Raw genomic sequence first — 25,085 nt, forward strand, 5'->3', positions numbered from 1 at the left:
TTTTCAGCTTACACCTTGTCCCTGGCAGAAGTAAAGTTACTTGGCAGGGGACCTCAGTGCGCACCAGGGCACGTGAGTGTTTTCACGCGACTCTCTTGGCTAGGCCCCGAAACGCCCATGCCCCACCAGATCACGCCCCTTTTTCGAAACAAGAGAGATGTGCGTGCTGCGGGAGATATACATGCATCTTGGCAGCTTTTAAAATTCACTTGGCACGCGCCGGCCCAACATGTGTGGACAGCTCCCTAATTAGGTGCTTTTAAAATTCATCTTTAAGGTAGGAAAGACAAAAATGCACAGTGTAAGATTTTATATAAGCGTACTCTGCTATGCAGTCTGAAAACAGACTTTTGGTTTAGTCCTAACTACTGACAGGATGCAAGAACATGTTTTTTTAGATAAGAAAGTCAAATCTGACTCATTGTTAAGGGAAATGTTTTCATTATTTATCAAAGTCGGGGGTGCTGCTAAAACAATGCTGCCTCACTGGCAGTTGATACTCTCTGGGGCTAAGTCACCTACGCACCACAAGTAAAAGTAACAGACTGGTTTACACTGTTTTTAAAATGTGGTGGGTTACAGCAGTAAAGATGCCAGCTGTTACTTTTCAGCTGCACAGCCACAAGACTGCAAAAAGTGTAAAAAAAAAAAAAAAAAAGCGTTATTAAAAATCCAGTCGCAATCTAAGAGCCCTATTTACAGTGATGGAGTAGTCAGCCAGCCGTGTGACCCCGAGGTCAAGAGAGGCTGGTACACTGGCAAATATGACAGGCTCCAACTGGAGCAGCAGCAGGGAATCTTCTCCCTGCGATGGCCGCCTTCCTCTTCGGTAGAGCCCTCCTGGGTTGGTGGCCGGCAGGCTTAGTTAGCAGGTCCAGAATCAGGACTAAGCAGAATCATAGCCGGAAGCACAAGCAAACACTAGAAATAGGAAGAGTTAGATGGGATGAAGCAGCAGATCCAAAAAAGTAAGGAATACGCCGAGTCTACAAAATGAGAAGAAATCTGGAAGCGGGACTCCAAAAGAGGGCTAGAGAACAAGAATCAAAGTTCCAGCACCCTGCTGACTGGAAGCTGGAAATGATCTGTGTACAGGCCAGAAACAAGATGGCGACCAGCAGGAAGTTCGAACTAAGGAGTTGGGAGGACAGACAAGATAGTCCCAGAAGCCCAAAGAGACCTCTGATGGCGGGAGACAAGAACTGCCTATTGGGACCTCACAAACACCAGGGCTTCAGAGTGCACTGCAATCTGCGGAGGCTGGGGAGAGGGGGAGGGTGTGTGACGGTGAATGAAGGTGGGTGGTCCCACTGCAACACAAAAAACATGAAAAGTAGCTTCACTTCTCTCTGGCTCTCAGGTGGCCATTCCGGCCTTCTAAAATCAAACTGCAGGACTCCAGGTCAGCTGGGCAGACCTCACGTCCCTCTTCTGTTTCTCCACAGTCTGAAGACAGCTGCTTTGCGGTTTCAGAAACCACTCCGACACTGCTCCTTGCCTAAAAGGAGAGCAATGCTGTTTCCATCAAAAGGACCATTAGCTTTTCTGAAACTAAAATAAGTATAGAAAAAGTATTTACTGCTCCCTTGGAGCAGCTTTATTTGTGATATGAAGCGCCCTCCAGGGAGGGACACATCTCCATACACTGCTATGCATGCCACACATACTATGAAGAGGCAGGTTTCTTGAAGGAAAATATTTAATTGTGCTTCTCTGTAATCTATTCAATGAAGAAATGGATATGGGTTACATATATTTTACTTTTCAGGTTAATTTATTTTTACAAGGAAAGTAAATCTCTTACAGCAGCACTAAAACAGCTATGATGGTGGAACTAAGGTATCCCACATCATTTTTAGGTTAAAAAAAAAAAACAACAAAAAACCCCTGAACTATAGACAAGTTATTTGTGGGCTTTGACGCAGAAAAAGCCTTCTCTTGGGATTTCCTATTTCAAGTACTTGCATTGTATGGCTTTTCTGGGAAAATTATGCAAGCGATGGGGTACTTTATAGCAACCCAATGGCCAAGATACAGGGGAATAATACGCTATCTACCCAGTTTTCTTTGCATCCTGGCACTCGGCAGGGATGCCCACTTCCCCCTTTATTATTTATCCTGACCCTAGAGCCCTTATTAGTAAAAACGCACGAAAGGCAACAAGCGCATGTGACCCATCAGGGTGCTGCACTCCCATTTGCATTTTTATTCGCAGATAATATCCTGTTATTTATACCCCGGGCTAAAGACTTATTTCCCTTGGTGCTAGATCTTTTTGAGGAATATGGATTATCATTTGGTTTTAAATTCAATCTTGAAAAATCAGTTATTTTGGATATTTTAGGCCATCTACATGAACACCGGCAGCCTTTTTCTCTCAGATGGGAGACCTCCTGCCTTAAATACCTAGGGGTCTTGGTCCACAGGGACACAAAGGAATGGTTTCAAGCCAGTGTCCCCTTGATGATTAAAGAGTTTGAAAGATGTACGACGAGATGGATGAATTTCCCATTATCCCTGATGGGTCGCATAGCCTTGCTCAAAAAGTCACTTATCCCCAAACACTTATATCTACTGCAAACCCTCCCCTTGGTACTGTCCCGTAAAGATTTGCTAGCCCTTCTCTCTATCTGTTCTAGATTCGTTTGGAAAGTAAAGAGGGCAAGAGTCTCCATACACAAATTAATGGGAAGGGGGATGGGGGTTTCCCAACATTCATTCTTACAACGTAGCTGGTGCCTTAAGAGCCCTGGGAGACTGGCTTCTCAATCGAGCAACTTTCGCAGACACAGGCCTGGAGGCCCATATTGCCCGTCCCTACCACCTTAGTTTTCTGCTACATGCGGGACATGAAGAGATTCCTTCGTTGCACAAGAATAATATGCTTTTTCAATATATGCAATATGGCTGGCATATGCTACGCAAGATGCTGTCCTTGCCATGGAACTCCTCGCCCTAGGCTGCCGATCTGCGGGAACCCTTGGTTCTTGGCAGGGGCACGCACCCCTTTTTTCACCAAACAATCCATGATGGGGAGGGATAAATTTCACTCATTTATTAATTTTATGCACGGACGCATGTTCCCTTTCCAGTATTGCAGGGATCAGTTTAACTTTCCGGCTCAGGACTTTTTGCAATACCTGCAACTCCACAGCTTCATTTCCACACTGCTCAACTCATAAAACTCTGCACAAGGCTCAGGGCCCTTTCAAAGACTTTTGGGTCTATATAACGGGGGGAAAACACTCTTTGGCGACTTTATATAGATTTATTCATTCTATTACTACATACCACACTATGCAGGCTCTAACTTCAGTATGGAGCCTTGAGCTGGGGATACATTTAGAGAAAGACGACTTGCAAAAGAGCTTGTGGTTGCTTATTTGCGCGCTCATTAGAAAACAGCACTTAAGAATTTTGCATAGAATTGTAATAGCGCTGCATAAGGCCCATTTGATGAAACATAGATAGTTCCAGCTGCCAGAGGTGTGGGGAACCTATTGCAACACTTTGCCATCATTTCTGGGACTGTCCTCCTATAAAACAATTCATGATAAATTAAAGTGCAAGATACCAGAACAGGCTGCCCTCTGTATACTGGGTACTGGTGCAGAGGAGTTGGGTTCGGAATGCACAGGTTTGCTGGTGATGAAGGGCCTGTGTGTCGCACGAAGGTGCTTCTTAGTATGCTGGGTGACAGGAGATGCCCCCACCTACTCCATTGTGGCATGCTGAAATGCTAGACCTTCTAATGCAAGACTGTAAATCCTGGTGCCTGGGTTGCAGGGACAAAGTGACCAAATGATTCCCTAGCATTTGGGGGACTTTTATTGCCCAACTGAACCAGTTGCAGACCAGATTCCGGGTGGTAGGTGAACCAAAGTCATAGGACGTTGACATTTCAGGAATCACTACTCCTTTGTTAATAAGAGAGTAAACTTTGTATTTGTGCTTCTCTTTCTCTCACGTGTTACTATACACATGGACTATTTGGGGGGGGGGGGGCGGGTTAGGAATGCAGGGTAAGGGGGAAAAGGTTTGGATAAGTTCTTGGAGGAGAAGTCCATTAACGGCTATTAATCAATTACACTTAGGGAATAGCCGCTGCTATTAATTGCATCAGTAGCATGGGATCTTCTTAGTTTTTGGGTACTTGTCAGGTACTTGTAGCCTGGATCAGCCACTGTTGGAAACAGGATGCTGGGCTTGATGGAAGCTTGGCAATTTCTTATGTATATTCGTTCCTGTTTATATGCATATACAATTGTATGGTTCATTCTGAGTAAAAGGAATAAAGATATTATTAAAAAAAACAGCAAGTTATTTGTTCTGAATTTTGTGGGGACTTCAGCCTGCAGCTGAAGGAGGATGGACCCCCACTGGGAGGAACAGCAGAGCCTTTCAGAGTCACCGGGGCCCCAGTGGCAGTGCTCTGCATCACAACATGGACGGTTCTGAGTTAGCTCCTCCACACCCCAGGTAGGCTGGGGGATGCCGCCTTTGCAGCATTCACAGCCCCTGGGGGAAAGGGAGTCACGGTCACCGTTAAGTGTTTGGAACTTATGACCCAGGGTTCTAGAAGGAAGCCCTGGTGCATGGGTGCCGACCTCAGAGCCCAGGAACAGTGGGAGTCCATTAAAGGGGAAAACGAAGGCTCACTGTGCCAGGATCCTGCACAGAGTTGAAAGAAAAAGGAGCAGAAAGAACTACCAGGTGAAACCCCCCCCCCCCCCCCCAACAAAAAATAGATCAAAGGGAAGTCCTAGCTATTGAACCATACCAGTAAAAAAGTAAAGCAGAAATACCTTATTTTGTGATGTTTTTACATTTTTCTACTCGACCCCAACTCAAAAAGGCTGAATAGCCATCTATAACAAGCACTATATACTCAATTCCAACAACCTAAAAAATGAATAACTGTGTTTTATGACTGTAGTCAGGACCAACTCTCCTGTTATAGTGAACAAACACTGTGCAGCAAACTAAATTTCGTAGAAACACAGATTTAAAATCAGCGGCATTCTGTCTCTACTTTCTCAATGACACAAAAATAGTGCAACATGTACAAGTACAGTTCACTTAAAGTAATTAAACAGAAAAGCACCCGCCCACATATTGAGCACTGGTAACACATTACTTCAGAAAAATGGCTGCACTAGCACAAGTTTCAATCTTGTGAGCAGTAACACCAATTGTCAAGGCTTCGTGAGCCAGAGCCCAAGCCCTGGGCTCCTTGGCAAAATAGCCAAGGTTGATGACATCATGACTGGTGTTACTACACACGAGTTTTAAACTTGGTTGGGCTAATCCAATTTTCAGTGTATGTAACCAAAAGTATAGAGGGGACAATTTTCAAACTCCCTGTCTAGTTTATAAGCCCATAAGTACTTTGCATACCTTCTACAGTAAATCTCCAGTGCCTGGCACTCAAGCAACAGGCATCTGTATGACTGCACAGAAGTGGTGGCTTAGGTGGGGCAGGGAGTGCCCTCAGACACTCCTTTACGGCCCAGCAGCACCACTACACTGTGCATTGGGTGAGGGAAGACCACTGGAACTGCCGCCAAGAAGATCAGAAGATAGAGAGCACAGGGCAGTGGTAGGAAGAGCACAGTCAGATAACTGGTCTATTCAATTAACTGCAATGGATTATTTCCCATGCAGGGACAGACTGTTGCTTCTGCTCCCCCACTCCCAACCTTTTGATTTCACAACGGTACCCCTGTGAATGCCCGATTCTCCTGCCACTCTTCACCACAGATCTCCAATTTGATTCTCATCCACCCATTCTGGCCCGGACCTGCGATCCTTTCTCTCCTGCTGCCCCCTCTGTGGAGCTCAGTGCTTCTGCTGTAGTTCTGCTATTATCAGATATCAGTGAGCATAGGGACCTCTGTCAGACCAGGCAGTACGCTCGAGGAGGGCCTGCCTCCTCTGGATGTCTGTGCAAAGGGCAGGGCCTATGGGAGCAGGAACACAACCTGACTCAGTCCCTATGCACACTGCCTTCTAATAACAGTGGAGCACTGAGTTCAGCGGAGTGGGGAGCAGGAAAAGGAAGACTTGCAAATCCAGGTGGAAGTCAGGTCAAGGGAAAGAGAGGCGGTAAGATTAAAGGCCCATGAGATGGAAGGCAGGGGCAAGAATTGTGCCACCCTTGGCACAGGCCTGGTGTGCCTGTTGGGACATCCAGACCTGTCCCTATGTACGCTGGATAATGGGGCTTTTTGCTATACCTGGTTTTGAAAGGCAAAGGAGAAGCATAATTTGAAAACTGTCCATGGGTAAACAGCACCCATGCATGGACTTTGCATCTGCTTTTCGTGCGGGTGAAATTTTGATGAAAAATAATGCACAGAGATTTGTGAGTTATTTTCCTCGCCTGATGTCGTCTCCTTGCAGTTTGATTAAAAGCACATGCAGCATGAAAGACTGCGCAGACATTTAGCCAAACTGAGGGAGGCCTACCTGGTTAAATCATTTACCAATGCAAACAGCTTTGAAAATTGCCCGCAAAATGAAGGGTTCGAATAGATCCAAGAGTAGCTCGGATTTATCTACACAGTGCACTTCCACGGAGTTCAAAAACGCTAACTACAGGAGACCCAAATGCTGGCAACTTCTGAGCAGACAGCATAATATATTCACCCACCAGACTCTTCACCGACTGACATTCACTTCACCACTTTCTAGAGATCAGGGACTGTGCATAAGCAAAAGCTTTCCTCCAACAAGTACAGTCTACCGGAGGCCAACAGCATTTCCATCCAACAATGCAATTAGCACTGAAAATCTTCCCGTTCTAAACAAGGCCAAGGCTGGAGGAAACGAAGAATGAAGCTTTTACACATGGCAGATGGTGAGTTGTGTTAATGTCTGTTGATTACAATAAACCCTTCACTTGTCTTCTCCTTCTTGTGCAACGAAGCATGTTGGTAAAGCGTGACATTTGCCATAAGGGTTTAAGTAATAACAATAATTTCATCTCCTGAAATGCCTGAATGCCACTGACAGATTTTGCTCACTTACCCACTCAGGTACACATTAAAGCAGTATTTCTTTCAATAGTTCATTTGACAGTTACAACAATAACAAAAAAAAATTATATATATATCCTCACAGGGATACCTTTTTCTTGTTCTGATTTTTATTTCATTCTTAAGGGGGAAAGGGGGAACATCAGTTAAAGCCCCAAGTTTCCTCTGATTCTGCAGCCACAGTAACTGCCGCAGAATCTGCACCCTCCATTCACAGGAAACCGGGGGCCTTGCTGGATTAACAGTCATTGCAAGTTAACAATGGCCACCTCCCTCAGGTCGCTAGATTCTCTCCCCCCTTCCCCACATCTACAACTGGCTCTCTTCTGTCCTCCCTCAACGCCCTCTCTATACTTCCCCTCCCAGCTGCTTCCATACCTCTCGTTCTCCCCTTATCCCCACTGCACCTCACACTCTCCTCTACTCTCACTCTGGTTGCTGCACTGCTTGCGCTTCCACACCCCAACTCCAACCACTCACCGCTCTCTTTCATTCGCAACCACACCCCTCTCCACCCTGTTTGCTCTGCCATTCTCTCTTCTGCCTCCAACCCAGATGCCACCTCTCCCTTTTTCCTCAACCGTCGCAGAGCCCTTGGGCACTGGCCCATACCTGCAGTAACTGTTCTCACTGTCAATGGTGAGAATAAAGTTCTGGTCAGCACCACAGAGGTAGCAGCCTGGGAGGAGGAAAACATGAAGGAGGCAGCATCTAGGTGGAGGGACAGTTAGGCATGAGAACCTACATGGGTGGGGATGGGAGCATGCAGGCTTATGGGGTGAGGAGAGGCCAGGGGTAGGGAAGACAGAATGGGGAGAGAGATAATGGGAGAAAAGATGAAAGGGATTGATGGAGGGGTGAATGAAGAGTAAGGCTGGTAAAAGAGATGGAGAGAAAGAAAGGAGATGGCAGGAGGGAAGAAAAGGGAGGAGTGAAAGGCTGCAATGGAGAAAGACAAGCAAAGGCTGAGAAGTGAGGAGGTAAGGAGAAGGATGGGGTGGAGGGAAAGAGATGCGAGATAAAAGATTAGAGTAGAGGGAGAAAAACTTGGATAACAGAGGAAAAGTAGCACCTTAGGGAGAAAATCATCATCAGCAGCTTTTATTTAAAACCACATTTTCATTATAGCAAGTGCTCAAGGCAATTTTATAACAATAATACAATTCACCATCAAAAATCAAGTGAAACAGAAAATCAGTCTGTAGCACAGCTTGATTAACATTATTGGCACTCGCAGGCAGCAGAGGCAGGGTAAGGTGGGGAGATCCCCCCCCCCTTTCCTGAAATGCAGAAGTGGGGGGCTCCCACTCCCATCCCCTCAAACTCATCAGAAGAACCAGAGAGGAAGGGAAGGGGGACCCCAAATTGTTCCATCCAAGTCCTCCCCCCCTTCCTTCTCAGCTGCTCGTTACCTAAAGCAGCGGCATCCCGATCCGGCGGCAGCAACTTCAAAAAAAAAAAAAAAAGACGGTGAGCATGGGGACTCCAGTCACCTGTCGCGCACTCAAGGTCCTGCGGCAGCTCTGCCCCTCGCACGTGGATTTCCTTAGTGCGGGAGGATGGGGCGGGGCCGCAAGAGAGACTTGAGCGCACGACGGTGGCCGGTGGCCCCGTGCTGAATTTCGTTTGTGACGCTGTTGCTGCTGCTGCCGCTTTAGATAACAAGTGGCTGGGGGGGGGGGGGGGGCAGACCCTGACAGAGGCATGGCAGTGGCGACAATGCTCCAGCACCTTTCAAAACCCGGTGTCGCAGGCAGCTGCCTATCATACCTACGCCTAATTCTGGGCCTGAGAATGTGGCGCAAGAGGAAAGCAAAAGAAATGAGAACAAGGGAAAACAACAAAAAATGATTCCGACAAAAGATGAAAAAATATTTCCGTTTATAGGAACATTTTTAAAGCACGCTGACTGCGAGGAATTACAAGCGAATCTTCTAAGACTGGGGAACTGGACATCTAAATGGCAGATGAAATGCAATGTAGACAAGTGCAGAGTGATATACACAGGGAAAAATATCCAAACTATAGGAACACATTGATGGGTTACATACCAGGAACTGCCATGCAACAAACAGATCTTGGAGCCACTGTGGACAATACTTTGAAATCCTCAGCTCAGCGTGTGGCAATGGTCAAGAGAGTAAACAGAATGCTAGGACTTATTCAGAAAAGAGAGCAAAATCAGAAATGTTATTATGCTGCTCTATGGATCCATGGGGTGACCACATCTACAGTGGTTTGTGCAGTTTGGGGTGCCACATCTCAAAAAAGATATAGTAGAACTAGAAAAGGCGCAGAGAAGGCCACAAAAATTAAAGGGATGGAATGGCCCTCTATGAAGAAAAGCTCGACAGGATAGGGCTCTTTAATATGGAGAAGAGAAGACTGAGAGAAGATGTGATAGAAGTTTACAAACATCGTGAGTGACGTGAAATAAGTTGATAGGGAATGGTTATTTACTCTTCTCAGTAGTGCTAGGTCTAGGGCACACTCCATGAGACAACTAACTAGTAGAATAGAGAAATTACTTACCTGATAAATTAGTTTTCCTTAGTGTAGACAGATGGACTCAGGACCAGTGGGTTATGTGCTCTTCTTTCAGTAGATGGGAGACTGAGTCAAATTTCAAAGCTTATGTCACCCTAGATATACCCCTGCAGTGACTCTAGAGACTGAGAGGGCTGCAGACTGCTCTTGACCGTGTTCACGACCCAACCGAGTTCCTGCAATAGGTTCTTGACTCTGCTGGTCACCTGCCGGCTCTCTTCCGAAGACGTTGCCCTGATCAGCCAGTCGTACAAGTAAGGGTGTAGCAAGATCCCTTCCTTCCTCAGTGTTGCCACCATGACCACCATAATTTTGGAGAATGTTCTGGGGGCGATTGCTAGGCCAAAGGGTAGTGCTCGGAACTGGTAATGGTGACCTAGTATCGCAAAGCGTAGAAAACGCTGGTGATCTTGATGGACTGGAATGTGAAGGTAGGCTTCGGAGAGGTCCAGGGAGGTTAGGAACCCTCCTGGTTGTACTGACGTTATTACGGAGCGAAGAGTCTCCATGTGGAAGTGTAGTATCCGCAGATGACGGTTGATGTTCTTGAGATCCAAGATGGGTCGGAATGATCCTTCTTTCTTGGGAATGATAAAATAGATGGAATAGTGCCCCGTATTTTGTTGGGGCGTAGGAACCGGAGTTATTGCCTTCAGACTGAGTAGTCTTGTCAAAGTGGCTTCCACTGCCAGTCTCTTGGTGTGGGAGTGGCAGGGTGACATCATAAATTTGTCCCGAGGGATGCTGCAGAACTTCAGAGAGTAACCTTCTCGAATGATGTTTAGTACCCATTTGTCCGACGTGATCTCGACCCATCGTTGATAGAAGAGGGAAAGTCGACCCCCTATTTCCTCTTCCTGTGGATGGGTCATCCCATTCTCATTGGGGAGTACGGCCGGAGCCTGCCCCCAGGCATGTTCCTCTCTTGATTTGTCAGTTCCGAAAGGGCTGAGACCTTCCTGAGGGACGAGGTGCCTGGAACTGCGAGTTCCTGTAGGAATGCCCCTCCCCCTAGGTTCTTCTGGGGGAGGGGTGCTGGGATCTTTTACCCCTGTCCTCCGGTAGCCAAGGCATTGGAGATTCGCCCCACTTGCTGGCTAACTTCTCCAATTCACTTCTGTATAAGAGAGATCCTTTAAAAGGCATCCTTGTGAGATTCGCTTTAGAGGTCGCGTCAGCAGACCAATTCTGCAACCATTACTGTCTTCTGGCTGCCACTACCGAGGTTACTCCTCTGGCTGAGGTACGCACCAGATCTGAGTTTGCGTCTGTCAGAAAGGCTGCTGCAGGTTCAATCATTTCACTGGTATATGTTCCTGCGTTGTTTACCTCTCTCTCGAGGAACAAACATGAACATGCCACCAGTGCACAACAGGAAGCAATCTGCAGTGTCATTGCTGTTGCGTCAAAGGCCTGCTTAAGGATGGATTCTAATCATCTATCCTGAGTATCCTTCAATGCAGCCCCTCCCTCAACGGGAATGGTTGTTCGCTTTGAGACGGCACAGACCATGGCGTCCACTTTCGGAAAACGCAGGCATTCCTTGGTCACTGGTTCCAGAGGGTACAAAACTTCTAAGGCCCAACCTCCTTTAAAGCTGGCCTCTGGGGCATCCCACTCCAGGTCAATCAGTTCCTGGATGGCTTCCATCATTGGGAAGTAGCATGAGGCTTTACGAAGGGACACCAAGACGGGGTTCTTCTTTGGTTCCGCCATAGGGTCCATGCCGGGGATCCCCAGAATTTTCAGAGTCTGGGAAGCAAGGGCTGGTAATTCATCCCTGTGGAAGAAGCGAACCATGGTTCTGTATGGTTCCAGACCTGGAGGGATTTCTTCTTATAGAGAGCCGCCATCATATGAGGTATCCAGGTCCCTGTCCGGGAAATTCTTGGTTAGGCGAGGCATGTCGCGAGGCATCTGAACAGGGCTGGGAGGATCCTGTGCTTCCGGTAATGGTTGAACCCAGGTCACAGCCAGGGCTGATTGTGTCTGAACGAAGGCTTGCAGCCCCAGGAAAAATTCTAGCCAGGAGAAGGTCCCTGGGTCCATGTTAACCCCAGGGGGAGTCTGAGTATGGGCCCCTGAGGTGCCCTCTTGTGGAGATGCCATTTCGGAGTTGCATAGATCCAGGGTGCTATCGTATGTAGTAGTTCTGGACCCATCCTCCGACAGTGAGGGACCAGGCTTTGGTCCTCCCCTGGGCTTCTTTGCAATGATGACACAGGCAGGACTCCAGTTCAGGCCGTGCGGCTCTGATGTGGCAGGCTGTGCAAAGAGTATGCCTTTTGGGCTTCTTGGATGCCGGTGCCATTGCCTCCATGTCTAGGCGCACAGGTAATGTGCTTCAATATGCGCGCAGTTATGCGTGTGAGCACAATGTGAGCGTGTAGCTTTAAGCGTGGCTGTGCATATGGTTATGCGTGCAGTTGTGCGCACAGTTGTGCATGCAGCTGTGCACGTGTCTAAGTTGAAGGCGCACAGGTTGGATGCACTGACCGACCGGCCCCGCACATACTGCCGAACGAGAAGGGAAAATGGCGCTGATGCCCCTGCATGTAAAATGGCGCCCCACCAGGGTCTCCACGTGTTTGGACCCCCTGCACCGGACCTGGGCCTAGCCCAACCAAGGCTGCTCAACGCTCCCTTTTACCTCGCCGGGTGAAATTTGGAATCGGGACAGCACTCCGAGTCCCGGAGACCTTTAAAGTTTTCCTCTTACCTGGTCTCTGCGCTTACCGATCGCGTGCTGGGACGGTCTCCAGCTGTGGGGGGAGAGGGCTTTACCTTCACCGCCATGCTCGGATGTGCACCCGCTGCCTTTTAGCCGTTCTAGGGGCTAAGTCCACGTTGGGGTTACCGGCAACCGGACCAAGGCACACCTCTGAGGGATATTGAAATCACCTCAGGAATTCTCAAGTGGGGGAGGACCCTTAGGTATCACTGCAGGAGAGCGGGGCTCGTCTTCTTGAGGTAAATCTTCTTGCTGTAATTTCCTAACACTGTGTGGGATAGTGTCCGCATCTGCTAGGAGACGGAGAGACACTAAAGAGCTGAGGTCACTGCAGGGGTATATCTAGGGTGACGTCAGCTTTGGAATCTGACTCCATCTCCCATCTGCTGGCAGAAGAGAACATAACCCACTGGTCCTGAGTCCATCTGGCTACACGCTAGGAAAGTAGATTTTCTGCAATGCATAATTAATATGGAATTTGCTGCTAGAAAATGTTGTCAAGGGTAGCACTGTCGCCAAGTTTAAGAAAAGGTTTGGATAAGTTTCTAGAGGGAAGGTCCATTAACCATTATTTAGCTGGACAGCCTTAGGTGTCATCACCTTCCGCTTCCAGGAGCTAGCAGCATGGAATGGCTTTCCTATTTGGGATCTGATGGTACTCCAAGTGACCTAGACAGCCTTCTCAGAGATGGGATGCTGGGCTTGAAAGACCATTGGTCTGATCCAGCACTGGCACTTTTTTTTTTTTTTTTTAAGGTTCATGGTGCCATGATTCCAGCACTGGTTCTGACTGAGTTGAAGCCCAAAAGAGAAAACTACCAGGTGAAAAACAAATAAATGCATAAATAAATCTACCACCATCAATACCAACTCCTTCAATCCCACCTTTTGGATATCTTTGTCCAGTTTGCGGGTATTATTGAATGCTGTTTGTTTGAGATTCTTACTTTGCTATTTGTGGCTCTCTGTCTCTTTTCTTCTTAAGTTCCTCAGGTTCAGGATGCTATATAAACAATTTTTGGAACAGCTCTTGAAGCTATGAAGGTATCTTTGTGTTGTATATAAGTGATGCCGATTGGGTTCCCTGCAATTGTCCTAAACCATTCCCAGTACGTAATGAATACTATGCATTACTATACATTATTATTTCACAATATGCTGGTGTAGCCAAGAATCAGCACCACTGCAAAAGATAAGATACAGAGAGAAAATCTGCTCTTAATAGATTCATGTTATACAAGCGTCTCTTAGCTACCATATTCTTCTCTCATCAGGGAAGTCTTCTTCTGTTGCTTCTATGTCTACCATCTAGCATGGTTTCTCCATCTTGCACTGGCTCCTAAATTAGCTATTCAACTTTCTTGGCCATTAGCCAAAGTAGAACAGCAGCAATCTTTTCACCTTTCTAATCAGATTTTATACACTTTTGCTATAAAATAACATAAGAACATGCCATACTGGGTCAGACCAAGGGTCCATCAAGCCTAGCAACCTGTTTCCAACAGTGGCCAATCCAGGCCACAAGAACCTGGCGAGTACCCAAAAACGAAGTCTATTCCATGTTACTGTTGCTAGTAATAGCGGTAGTTATTATCTAAGTCAACTTAATTAATAGCAGGTAATGGACTTCTCGTCCAAGAACTTATCCAATCTTTTTTTAAACACAATTATACTAACTGCACTAACCACATCCTCTGGCAACAAATTCCAGAGTCTAACCGTGCGTTGAGTGAAAAAGAACTTTCTCCGATTAGTTTTAAATGTGCCACATGCTAACTTCATGGAGTGCCCCCTAGTCTTTCTATTATCCGAAAGAGTAAAAAAACTATTCACATCTACCCGTTCTAGACCTCTCATGATTTTAAATACCTCTATCATATCCCCCCTCAGCCGTCTCTTCTCCAAGCTGAAAAGTCCTAACCTCTTTAGTCTTTCTTCATAGGGGAGCAACTATCTTATTACATACAAATATAGCAACTGTGTTATTGGAACAGATAAGAACACAAAATTTACAACGTAAATCATTGTAGAATGCTCTCAGGGATTAAGATATTCATGTCACATTAGTGCCAAGAAAATTTCTTGCATTTTGGCATAATTTCAGCTCTGCTTTTCGGTTATATTTCACTTGTCTTTTAGTCCTGCCCAGTGCTTCCACCTCTGTCATACGTCTGCAGACCATCTCACCTTTCCAAGGTAACCCCTCCACATTTCTAAAATAAGTGTTGGTGAACACATACTCAGGCCATCTGTGTCCTGCTGCCAAACAGAGGCAACATCATCAGAATGTCATCTACTGATCATCAATGCTGCATGCCACAGAGCAGAACTTGAAAGGAAACACAGAGGCTAAACAGTTTACTTTGTAATGCCACCCTTGACCTTTTAATGCAGATTCCTACAACGTTCTCTTTTAACTCTGCTAAACTGCAAACTTGGTGGTTTTCTCGTGCCATCTGAGGTCACCATCCATCCAGATCCATTCCTTCCTCAAATTGCTCGTCACCAGAGCGATGCTAACATTATTTTTTCTGGCACCGGCTTTGATTTCAGCACAGTCTCCCTTGATGTTAGAGAGCCATGGTCACACCAAAACATCATGGAAATTACACAGAGGCCCCTGAACACCAACATCTACCCAGAAAGTGGTACTATACAGCTCCTGAATACCAAAACCACCAAAAAACTACTGCAGATTAAAAAGAAGCAAGTAAAAATCTTTAAACAATTGGTGGCTAGCAATAAGCTGCGATCAGGGAGGCTCAGAAAATGATTATCTTTCTTTTAACAGCAACATTTCCTTTTCTTATTTTTAATAGAGCTCCCTGAACAAGGAAGAAAAGAGATGATGAAACATAGTAAAATAAAATGTTTGCCTTACCTTTAGCTCTGCTTGTATGCACTCTGGCACGAATCCATACTAGTTCATCGGTTTTTTGCACAGTGAGGTCTTTTACTCTAGCTAAAATCCGATCTGTATTAAAACAATAGATAAGACATCACTATGTCAATTTAATTTAGGTTAAATGGATATGTTTCAAATAGTTTTACATGAATATTGTTTGGTTTTTACTAATAACAACCCATGAATTCTTAGTTTAGAAGTGACTACACACTTTCACAGGGAAAAAAGTAAAACAAATATTTTCCATGCAATTTGCTGCAAGACAGTTTCTACAGCATACCGAGATGAGAAATCATCAGCTCTGCTTTTTCTGGTTTTCTAATCATACTGCAAGAAAGTGAAATTGCTTACCTGTAACAACTGCTCTCTGTAGGCAGCAGAACTCAGTCACACAAGTGGGTGATGTCTTCAGTTGGCACCAATGTGGAATGTTCTCTCTCAGAGTACAGAAAGACCTAGAAGTCTCTCTTAGCATGCATAGGTATTCCCATGCAGCCACTGCCACGTGAGTCTCCTCAGTCTTTTCACAAACTAAGCTTCAACTCTGCAGGGAGACAAGTGGGACTGTGTGGCTGATTTGTCCAGTTGTCTACAGAGAACGACTTTTGAGGTATCCATTTAGACTTCTCTAGTCCAGAATAAGTCGACCTCCGAACTTTTTTGGGATAAGAAAATAAACTCTTTGCCTCTTTCTGTGGTTGGGACTGGTTATCACACGTGCAGTTAACAGGGAGCTAGCTCCTCCCTTAGAACCTGAAGTTGGTCTAGAAAAACCAGATAAGGTTGTGACAGGTAAAGCTTGAAAGTTCAGCCGATATCCTCTGCAAAGTGTGTGTTTGTGTGTGTGTGTGTGTGTGTGTTCTAAAGGCTATATGCTCTAAATGCTGCCCATAAGCTCCCACTCTCCATGACTCGTGCTGTATCTAGGAAGAGGTGGCATATTCTCACAAAGGAGCTTCTATAGGTTCAATAGCCACTGCTGATGTCTCTTGTTGCTGTGAGATTCTAAGAGCAAAGCCCAGGTGCTCACCTGGTTCTGAGCATCAGGCAGTGGTGATTTTTCTGTGGCACAGCTGATGAGATCTAAAGGAACACTGGTTGGGAAACAGTGTTCTAAAAGATGCTTCATCTATCTCATGGTCATTTCACTTATCTGTCTACAAAATCAGTTCCAGAACAGTTCCTATATTAGAAGCAGAACCACTAGCAGCACTTATTTACATATTAAAATTAGCAGTTGCCATAGACAGAGCTGACCCAGTGGCAATACTGCATACTGCCATATTGGAAACCTAGATTCTATTTTTGAGCCTGCTTTCAGCTCCTCTGGCTGGCTGGGGCTCATAATGGTGTGGTGGGGAGACAGAATTTCAGCTATCCCACAATGATAACACCTAGTAGCCAGACTCAGCATGCACATGTACCAGGCTCTGTAAGGAGCTCTGGCTCTTGGCCAAAGACTAAGACGGCTGGGGTGGGTGTGATAAAATAGGGAAGAACCCGCAGGTAGCTGTAAATGAAAGCTTATGATACACTAAAGCAGAGTTGCTTACCTGTAGCAACTGTTCTCCGAGGATTAGCAGGATGTCAGTCCTCACACAGGGGTGACATCATCTGATGGAGCCTAGCAAAGTTTCTAGAACTTTGAGCTTCTCTGAGCATGCTCACGCATGCAATATACCATGCGTCCACACGGGGTCTCCTCAGTCTTATAACAGAATTCAATAATAAAATAATACTACCCAGAAAGTGGAAATCGAACTCCGCGGGGAGTTGGGTGGGTTTCATGACGACTGACATCCTGCTGTCCTCTGAGAACACCTGTTATAGATAAGCAACTCTGCTTTCTCCAAGGACAAGCAGGATGGCAGTCTTCACACATGGGTGAATCCCTAGCTACAGGTGGCCCCTCAAACATAAAAGGGGACCAACAAAACAGGTGCTAAAGGGCACAAAATAAATTTTGTTGGTAAAAATGGAGGGAGAGGGGGGGGGGGGGGCAGCCTGAACAGAAAGAATAGGCCAAGGAGGGAACAGAGTTCGGCTGTACACCTCAAACAGGTTCCAAAGGTCAGACTGGCCAAACTTGCTGTCATGTCAGACATCCCTACCCAGACAGTACTGAGATGTGAATGAGTGGATGGATGGAACTGCACGTTGCAGCTCTGCAGATCTCCTCCATGGGGACTGCTCAGACATGGGCCACCAATGCTGCCATGGCTCAAACAGAATGAGCCTTGACATAGCCCCCAAGATGCAATCCCTTCTGGGCATAACAGAAGGAGATGCAGTCTGCTAGCCAACTGGAAAGTGTCTGCTTGACAATGGCAATCCCCACCTTATTCTGGTCATAAGAAACAAAAAGTTGGGTTGACTGTCTATATATAGGCTTCTATCTACTCCAGAAAGAAGGCCAAGGCTCTCTTGCAATCCAAACTGTGCAGGGCTTATTTAACTTGGTGCAAATGAGGCCTTGGAAAGAAAGATGGCAGAATGATGGACTCGTTAAGATGGAAGTCAGACACCACCTTAGGCAGGAACTTAGGCTGTGTACATAAGAACACCCTATCATGAAAAAATTTAGTGTAAGGTGGATAAGTCACTAAGGCCTGGAGTTCATCAAAATTATGACCTCCCAGGTCAGGTATTTCAGGACACAGGAGCACAGTGGCTCAAAAGGAGCTTTCATCAGCTGAGCTGAGCCAACACCACGCTGAGGTCCCAAGACACAGAAGTAGGCCTTAGGGGAGGGCTTCAATTGAAGCAGACCTCGCATAAAACGTACAACCATGGGCTATACAGAGATGGGCTTAACTTCGACACCATGGTGATGTGTGCCAATTACACTTAGATGAACCTTAATGGAGTTGGTTTTCAGGTATAAAAGATAGTCAAGCAGTTTTTGTGGTGAGCAGGAGAAAGGATCTAGGGTCTTATGCTTACACCACATGGAAAACCTACGCTACTTCAGTCCATAGGACCTTCTAGTGGAAGGCTTTCTAGAAGCTACAAGGACCCGAGACACACCTTCCCAGAGATCGAATGGTTCAAGGATCAGCCTCTTAACATCCAGGCTATGGTGCAACCTCTCTCAATCCTGGGTGATGAGATCCAGAGAAGTCTCCAGTATGATCGGTTTCCAGATGGACATCTCTCAGAGAAGTGAAAACCGAACCTGTCTCAGTCAATGAGACAGGTTCGGTCTCATTGACTGAGACCGAACCTGTCTCATTGACTGAGACAGCTCATTGACTCATTGACAGCTCATTGACAGCTCATTGACAGCTCATTGACTCATTGACAGCTCATTGACAGCTCATTGACAGCTCATTGACAGCTTCAAAAAGTCTTCACTATCAGTGGAGCTGGAGGATACGCTTACAAGAGACTCATGCCCCAATGGCAGGCAAAGGCATCTGAGGCTGGTCTGCCGTGTGCCCTGTACAGGGGGCAGAACTGTAAATCCACCTCTGGGCTTCCCAACAGGCAGAAGATCCGATTCACAACCCCTTGATCCAGAGACCATTCATGGGGGCTGGACACATCCGTCGTTAGCACAATTTGGACCTGAGGACTTTGGAGGATACCCCCCTTTCCAGATTGGAATTTTCCCTTCACCAGAACAAAGAGTCCCAGAGGAACAGGGTGACTTGGATGCAGTTCTATAGATCCTGAGTGGCTTATTGCCACTGGGACCTTAGGGTCCATTGGGCTCTCAACATATGCAAACATGCTAAGGGAGTGACATGTACTCATGCGGCTAAGCAGCCTCAATATATGCCATGCTGAAACCTGCTGGCTCACTTGAATCTCTGCCGTGATGGTCATCAAATTGATAGTCCGTTGCCAAGGCAGGAAGGCCTTGGCCTGAGCTATGTCCAGTAGGGCTCCAATGAAGTCTAAGTGCAGTGTCGGGATGAGATGGGACTTGAGGTAGTTGATGATGGATCCTTGTAACTTCAGTACCTGAATGGTTGAAGACAGGGACTTCTCAACTCGTGCCCGAGAGCTGCTCTTGACCAGTTAATCATCCAGATAGAGAAAAACAGACTCCCAGTCTGTGAATGTGCGCCGCTACAATGGCTAAGCATTTTGTGAAAACGCATGAAGCTGATGCTAGCCCAAATGGCAGAATGCGATATTGGAAGTGCTGTTGCCCCACCATGAAACAGAGATACTTCCAGTGACTGGGAAAGATCTCGAAGTGCGTGCACATGTCCTTGACATCAAGGGAGCATAGCCAGTCCCCTTTTTGCAAGAAAAGGATCAAGGTGCCCAGGAAAACAGTCTTAAACTTTTCTTTTCTTACAAACTTGTTCAAAGCCCTTAAGTCTAGGATGGGACAGAGTCCTACTGTTTTCTGTGGAATCAGGAAGTACCGGGAATAGAATCCCCGCCTTCTTTGCCCTGGTGGAACAGGCTCGACTGCTCTGGCCTTTAAGAGGGAGGAGAGCTATGCTGAAAGCATTTATTAATGCGCTACCTGTCCTCAAAAGGTTTAATCTGTACCCTCTTTGAACAATGGTGAGAACCCACTGGTTCGAGATTACCTTGGGCCACTGGTTCACATAGAACTGCAGCTTGTCCTTGACCGGAAGATCCTTCACTACAGGTATGGCAGGCTTGGCTATGTTCCCTGCAATCTAGTCAAAACCCCATCCCCGGTGTTGACTGGGGTGCTGGTTGGGGCTTCAGGGCCCTCTGTTGCCTGGGACAGCTACAAAGAGCCTTTTGCTGATGCCGGGGCCTAGGACAGTTTCTCCTCAGATGGAAGACAGTCTTCCTGTGGCCAGACCTTGAAGACCTCCTGGATGAGATTGCTGGGACCTGAGTGCCAGTGGAGAGCTGCTGGAGTGGTCCTGAATTTGGGCCATCATGTCCTTCACCTTATCTCTCTGAAGAGATTCTCTTCAGTGCATGGTAAGTCAGCAAGTCGCTCCTGCATCTCCTGACAGATCCGAAGCTCGCAGCCAGGTGAATCTACTGGCACCGATCCCTGCTGCAGATATTCTTGATCCAGTCTTGAAAATATCATAGGTCAACCTGACACTGTGTTTTCCACACTCTAGTCCCCTCTGCACCAGTGACTGGAGTGTGTCCTGCTGCTGCTGAGGCAACTGCTCGGCCACTTCCTGCACCTGCTTCAGGATGACTTGCATATACAGGCCCATATAGAACTGATAGGCCACTATGTAGGCGATGAGCATAGCACCCTGAAACACTCTGAAAAACCTCCATGGCCCTCTGATCCTTCTCCGGGGGCGCCGCAGAATGGGTCAGAATGTGCTTGGCCTTCTTGAGAGCAGATTCGACCACCACCGATTGGTGGGGCAGCTGACACTTGTCGAATCCAAGAGTTTTCTGGACGAGATAAGACTGCATCCGCCTTCCTGTTGACAGGAGGCGCTGAGAGGGGGGTGTTCCCACATTCTCAACAATAACTCTATAAGGATGTCATGCATCCCATAAAACATTTTTTTCAATTTAAAAAAAGTAAAAATTTGGGGTAAGTGCATTGGGACTGCCATGATCTCCTTAGGAGGCGCCATGTACTGGAGAAAATACAGCATCTTGTGCCGGGTATCTCCTCTGTCTGTATCGAAAGGGGATTGTCTCTGCCATCAACTGGATGAAACCTGCGAAGGAGAGGTCTTCTGGTGGAGACTTCCTTCTTTCACCAGGAGGAGGTGGTTCAGAGGGGAGGCCCTTGATGCATTGTAATTTGAAATATCGGAAGAGTCATCCCCTCAGGGCTCATGCCTGTTCTTCACTGTCATAGGCAGGGGATGGGGTTCGAGGCACTTAGTCCCTGGCCAGCGGTATGCCACAGTGGCCTAGACCCCAAGGCACCCCTGTCATCAAGGGAGCTTCCTCCTCCAAAGAACCAGGGACTACCACCGGATTAGCTGGTGGCTGCCCCAATGCCCCACTGGGCATCGATGTGGCCCTGGGTACTGAAACTGGTAACTGTGTTGGTAGCAGCCCAATGTGTGCATGCAGGGATTCAAGGATTGTGCCAGTCCCAGTGCCGTGACTCAGAGGCCATGCATGGCCAGCCGCACATGCCTCTCCAGCTCCTCGTCCTCAAAGATTGCCATTGCCAAGGTTGGCTGGGATCCAGGAGGTGTAATCAAATTCTCTTTGGAACCAAGAGGAGGAATAGTGGCAGACATCGGGACTGCTGGAGACTGTGGTGAACCCCTGGAATCAATGGAGGATCAGCGCTCCTCACCACAGGGTAATTTGAGGGCCATCACAGCTAAAGCTGGTGCATCCCTGTGCCTGGCACCATACATCCATGGAGTCAGATGCCAATGTTTCTTCAGCTTCCCTCATTGCTTGGATCAGCCTTTTCCCGGGTGCCGAGGCTGAAGATGACTAACCAGATGTCTTCGACCTGGAAGAAGCATGTGATGGCTGTCTCCATTGTCCCTAGAATCTGTTGATACCGACAATGTCAATTACTGTGTCCATCGGTGTAGCTCTGAGATCCCTCGATACCAATCCATTGGTCTTGTCAGTTCTGAAAAGGCGCTCCATCTTATCAAGCCAGATCTTACGCACTTCAAGGATCATCTTGGCGCACTTGCTGCAACCCAGGACATCATGTGATGCTCCCAGGCAGAGGACACATCTCTTATGGGATCCATGATAGACAAGGTCCTCATGAACCGAGGGCACCGCTTAAAACCAGAGGACATGATGTCACAAATGAAAAGCGATGCAACATCAAAATCAATGGTGGCATTGTTCAATGGCTGGTGGGCACAGAGTGCACTGCCACCCTGAGGAATTGACAGCGAAAGGAAACTTACCAGAACTGTCGAAAACCCTGGTTAAGATGATACGGGGAGAACTGGGGGCGGGAACCCCAAGTTGACTGTGCAAACCAGATATATGACAAAATTTTGAAATTACCTTAAACTTTGGAGAAGCCTCAAAAAAGGAGGGGAAAAGACTAATTGCGAGACACGAGGCTCCATGGAAAAGAAGAGACTGAGGGGACCCCGTATGGTCGTGTTGCTTAATTGCATAGGTGAGCATGCTCAGAGAGGCTCAGTTAAGGTTCTAGAAACTTTGACATAACTTCTTCATGCCAGGCTCCATCAGATGTCACTCACGTGTGAGGATTGCCATCCTGCTTGTCCTCAGAGAATAAATATTTACTGCTCCTTGTAGCCCAGTGAAAGTCCGTTCCAACTGAGCGTGAAAGCCCAAAGAAGCAGAAGGAAACTCCAAAATAAAACAAAAAAAGAAGTTCACAATATATTAGCCAAAGAACAAAGCATTTATTTAAGGGATAAGGAAGGCAGAGATGACTTTTTAAATACAGTTTACAACCCTATCCTTACAAGAACTTTAAAGTAAATAATGAAACTGATTGAGAAGACCGTAGAAGGAAATGGGCTAGACAACTCCTTTTACAGAATAGTATCTATGGGAAGAGCTAGGAAAACTGAATGTGGACAAGTCCATGGAGCTGGATGAGGTACATTCCAGGATACCACAAGAACTCAGAGTTGGCCGTAGAGGCAAAAACTCACAGTAAAAACGTTTTAAAATATATCCGAAGCAGAAAGCCTGTAAGGGAGTCAGTTGGACAGTTATGTGATCGAGGGGTTAAAGGGGCACTTAGAGAAGATAAGGCCATTGCGGAAAGATTAAACGATTTCTTTGCTTTGGTGTTTATTGAAAAGGATGTTTGGGACATACCTGTACCGAAGAAGGTTTTCATGGGTAATGATTCAGATGGACTGAACCAAATCACGGTGAACCTAGAAGATGTGGTAGGCCTGATTGACAAACTGAAGAGTAGTAAATCACCTGGACCGGATGGTATACACCCCAGGGTTCTGAAGGAACTAAAAAATGAAATTTCTGACCTATTAGTAAAAATGTGTAACCTATCATTAAAATCATCCATTGTACCTGAAGACTGGAGGGTGGCTAATGTAACCCCAATATTTAAAAAGGGCTGCAGAGGCGATCCAGGAAACTACAGACCAGTTAGCCTGACTTCAGTGCCAGGAAAATCACAGAACATATAGAAAGACATGGTTTAATACAGTGGTCCCCAACCCTGTCCTGGGGGCCCACTAGTCAGTCACGTTTTCAGGATATCCACAATGAATATACATGAGAGAAAATCTGCATGCACTGCCTCCATAACATGCAAATTTTCTCTCATGCATATTCATTGTGGATATCCTGAAAACCCAACTGGCTGGTGGGCCCCCAGGACATGGTTGGGGACCACTGGTTTAATGGAACAAAGTCAGCATGGCTTTACCCAAGGCAAGTCTTGCCTCACAAATATGCTTCACTTTTTTGAAGGAGATAATAAACATGTATATAAAGTTGAACCAGTAGATGTAGTGTATTTGAATTTTCAGAAGGCGTTGACAAAGTTCCTCATGACAGGCTTCTAGGAAAAGTAAAAAGTCATGGGATAGGTGGCGATGTCCTTTCATGGATTACAAACTGGCTAAAAGACAGGAAACAGAATAGGATTAAATGGACAATTTTCTCAGTGGAAAGGAATGGGCAGTGGAGTGCCTCAGGGATCTGTATTGGGACCCATACTTTTCAATATATTTATAAATAATCTGGAGAGAAATACAACGAGTGAGGTAATCAAATTTGCAGATGATACAAAATTATTCAGAGTAGTTATATCACAAGCAGATTGTGATAAATTGCAGGAAGACCTTGTGAGAGTGGAAAAGTGGGCATCCAAATGGCAGATGAAATTTAATGTGGATAAGTGCAAGGTGATGCATATAGGGAAAAATAACCCATGCTATAGTTACACAATGTTAGGTTCATATTAGGAGCTACCACCCAAGAAAGAGATCTAGGCATCATAGTGGATAACACATTGAAATCGTCGGTTCAGTGTGCTGCGGCAGTCAAAAAAGCAAACAGAATGTTGGGAATTATTAGAAAGGGAATGGTGAATAAAACAGAAAATGTCATAATGCCTCTATCGCTCCATGGTGAGACCGCACCTTGAATACTGTGTACAATTCTGGTCGCCGCATCTTAAAAAAGATATAGTTGCGTTGGAGAAGGTTCAGAGAAGGGTGATCAAAATGATAAAGGGGATGGAACAGCTCCCCTATGAGGAAAGACTAAAGAGGTTAGGACTGCTCAAGCTTGGAGAAGAGACAGCTGAGGGGGGATATGATAGTGTTGTTTAAAATCATTAGAGGTCTAGAACGGGTAAATGTGAATCGGTTATTTACTCTTTTGGATAACAGAAGGACTAGGGGGCGCATTCCATGAAGTTAGCATGTGGCACATTTAAAACTAATCTGAGAAAGTTCTTTTTCACTCAACGCACAATTAAACTCTGGAATTTGTTGCCAGGGGATGTGGTTAGTGCAGTTAATGTAGATGTGTTTAAAAAAAGGATTGGATAAGTTCTTGGGGAAGTCCATTACCTGCTATTAAAAAAATTAATGGAGATGCTGCTAAAAGAAAGGTTACTGAACTATCTACAATACAGTAAGTTGCTGGACCCAAGGCAGCATGGATTCACCAGAGGAAGGTCTTGTCAAGACAAATCTGATTGATTTTTTTTGATTGGGTGACTAGAGAATTGGATCGAGGAAGAGCACTGAATGTCATCTACTTGGATTTCAGCAAAGCTTTTGATACTGTCCCACACAGGAGGTTTGTGAATAAAATGAGAAGCTTCAGAATGAATGCCAAGGTGGTGGCATGGATTACAAACTGGTTGACTGATAAGAGACAGCATGTAATGGTAAATGGAACCTACTCTGAAGAGAGCGCCGTGTTAAGTGGAGTGCCCACAGGGATTGGTATTGGGACTGGTTCAGATCAATATCTTTGTGAGCAACAT

General features: G+C 46.2%; 1 protein-coding gene across 4 annotated transcripts in view; it reads right to left on the bottom strand.

The window, feature by feature from the left end:
- DARS (aspartyl-tRNA synthetase) overlaps window positions 1–25,085 on the bottom strand; it is a 205,561-nt gene that overhangs the window by 112,223 nt on the left and 68,253 nt on the right. For all 4 annotated transcript variants that reach the window (XM_029605392.1, XM_029605393.1, XM_029605395.1 and 1 more), the window contains one exon: window positions 15,197–15,289. In XM_029605392.1, coding sequence (XP_029461252.1) covers window positions 15,197–15,289 — 93 coding nt within the window. The remainder of the gene's footprint in view (window positions 1–15,196; window positions 15,290–25,085) is intronic.

The sequence above is a fragment of the Rhinatrema bivittatum genome, chromosome 6 (assembly GCF_901001135.1).
Source record: "Rhinatrema bivittatum chromosome 6, aRhiBiv1.1, whole genome shotgun sequence".
Taxonomy (NCBI): Eukaryota; Metazoa; Chordata; class Amphibia; order Gymnophiona; family Rhinatrematidae; genus Rhinatrema; species Rhinatrema bivittatum.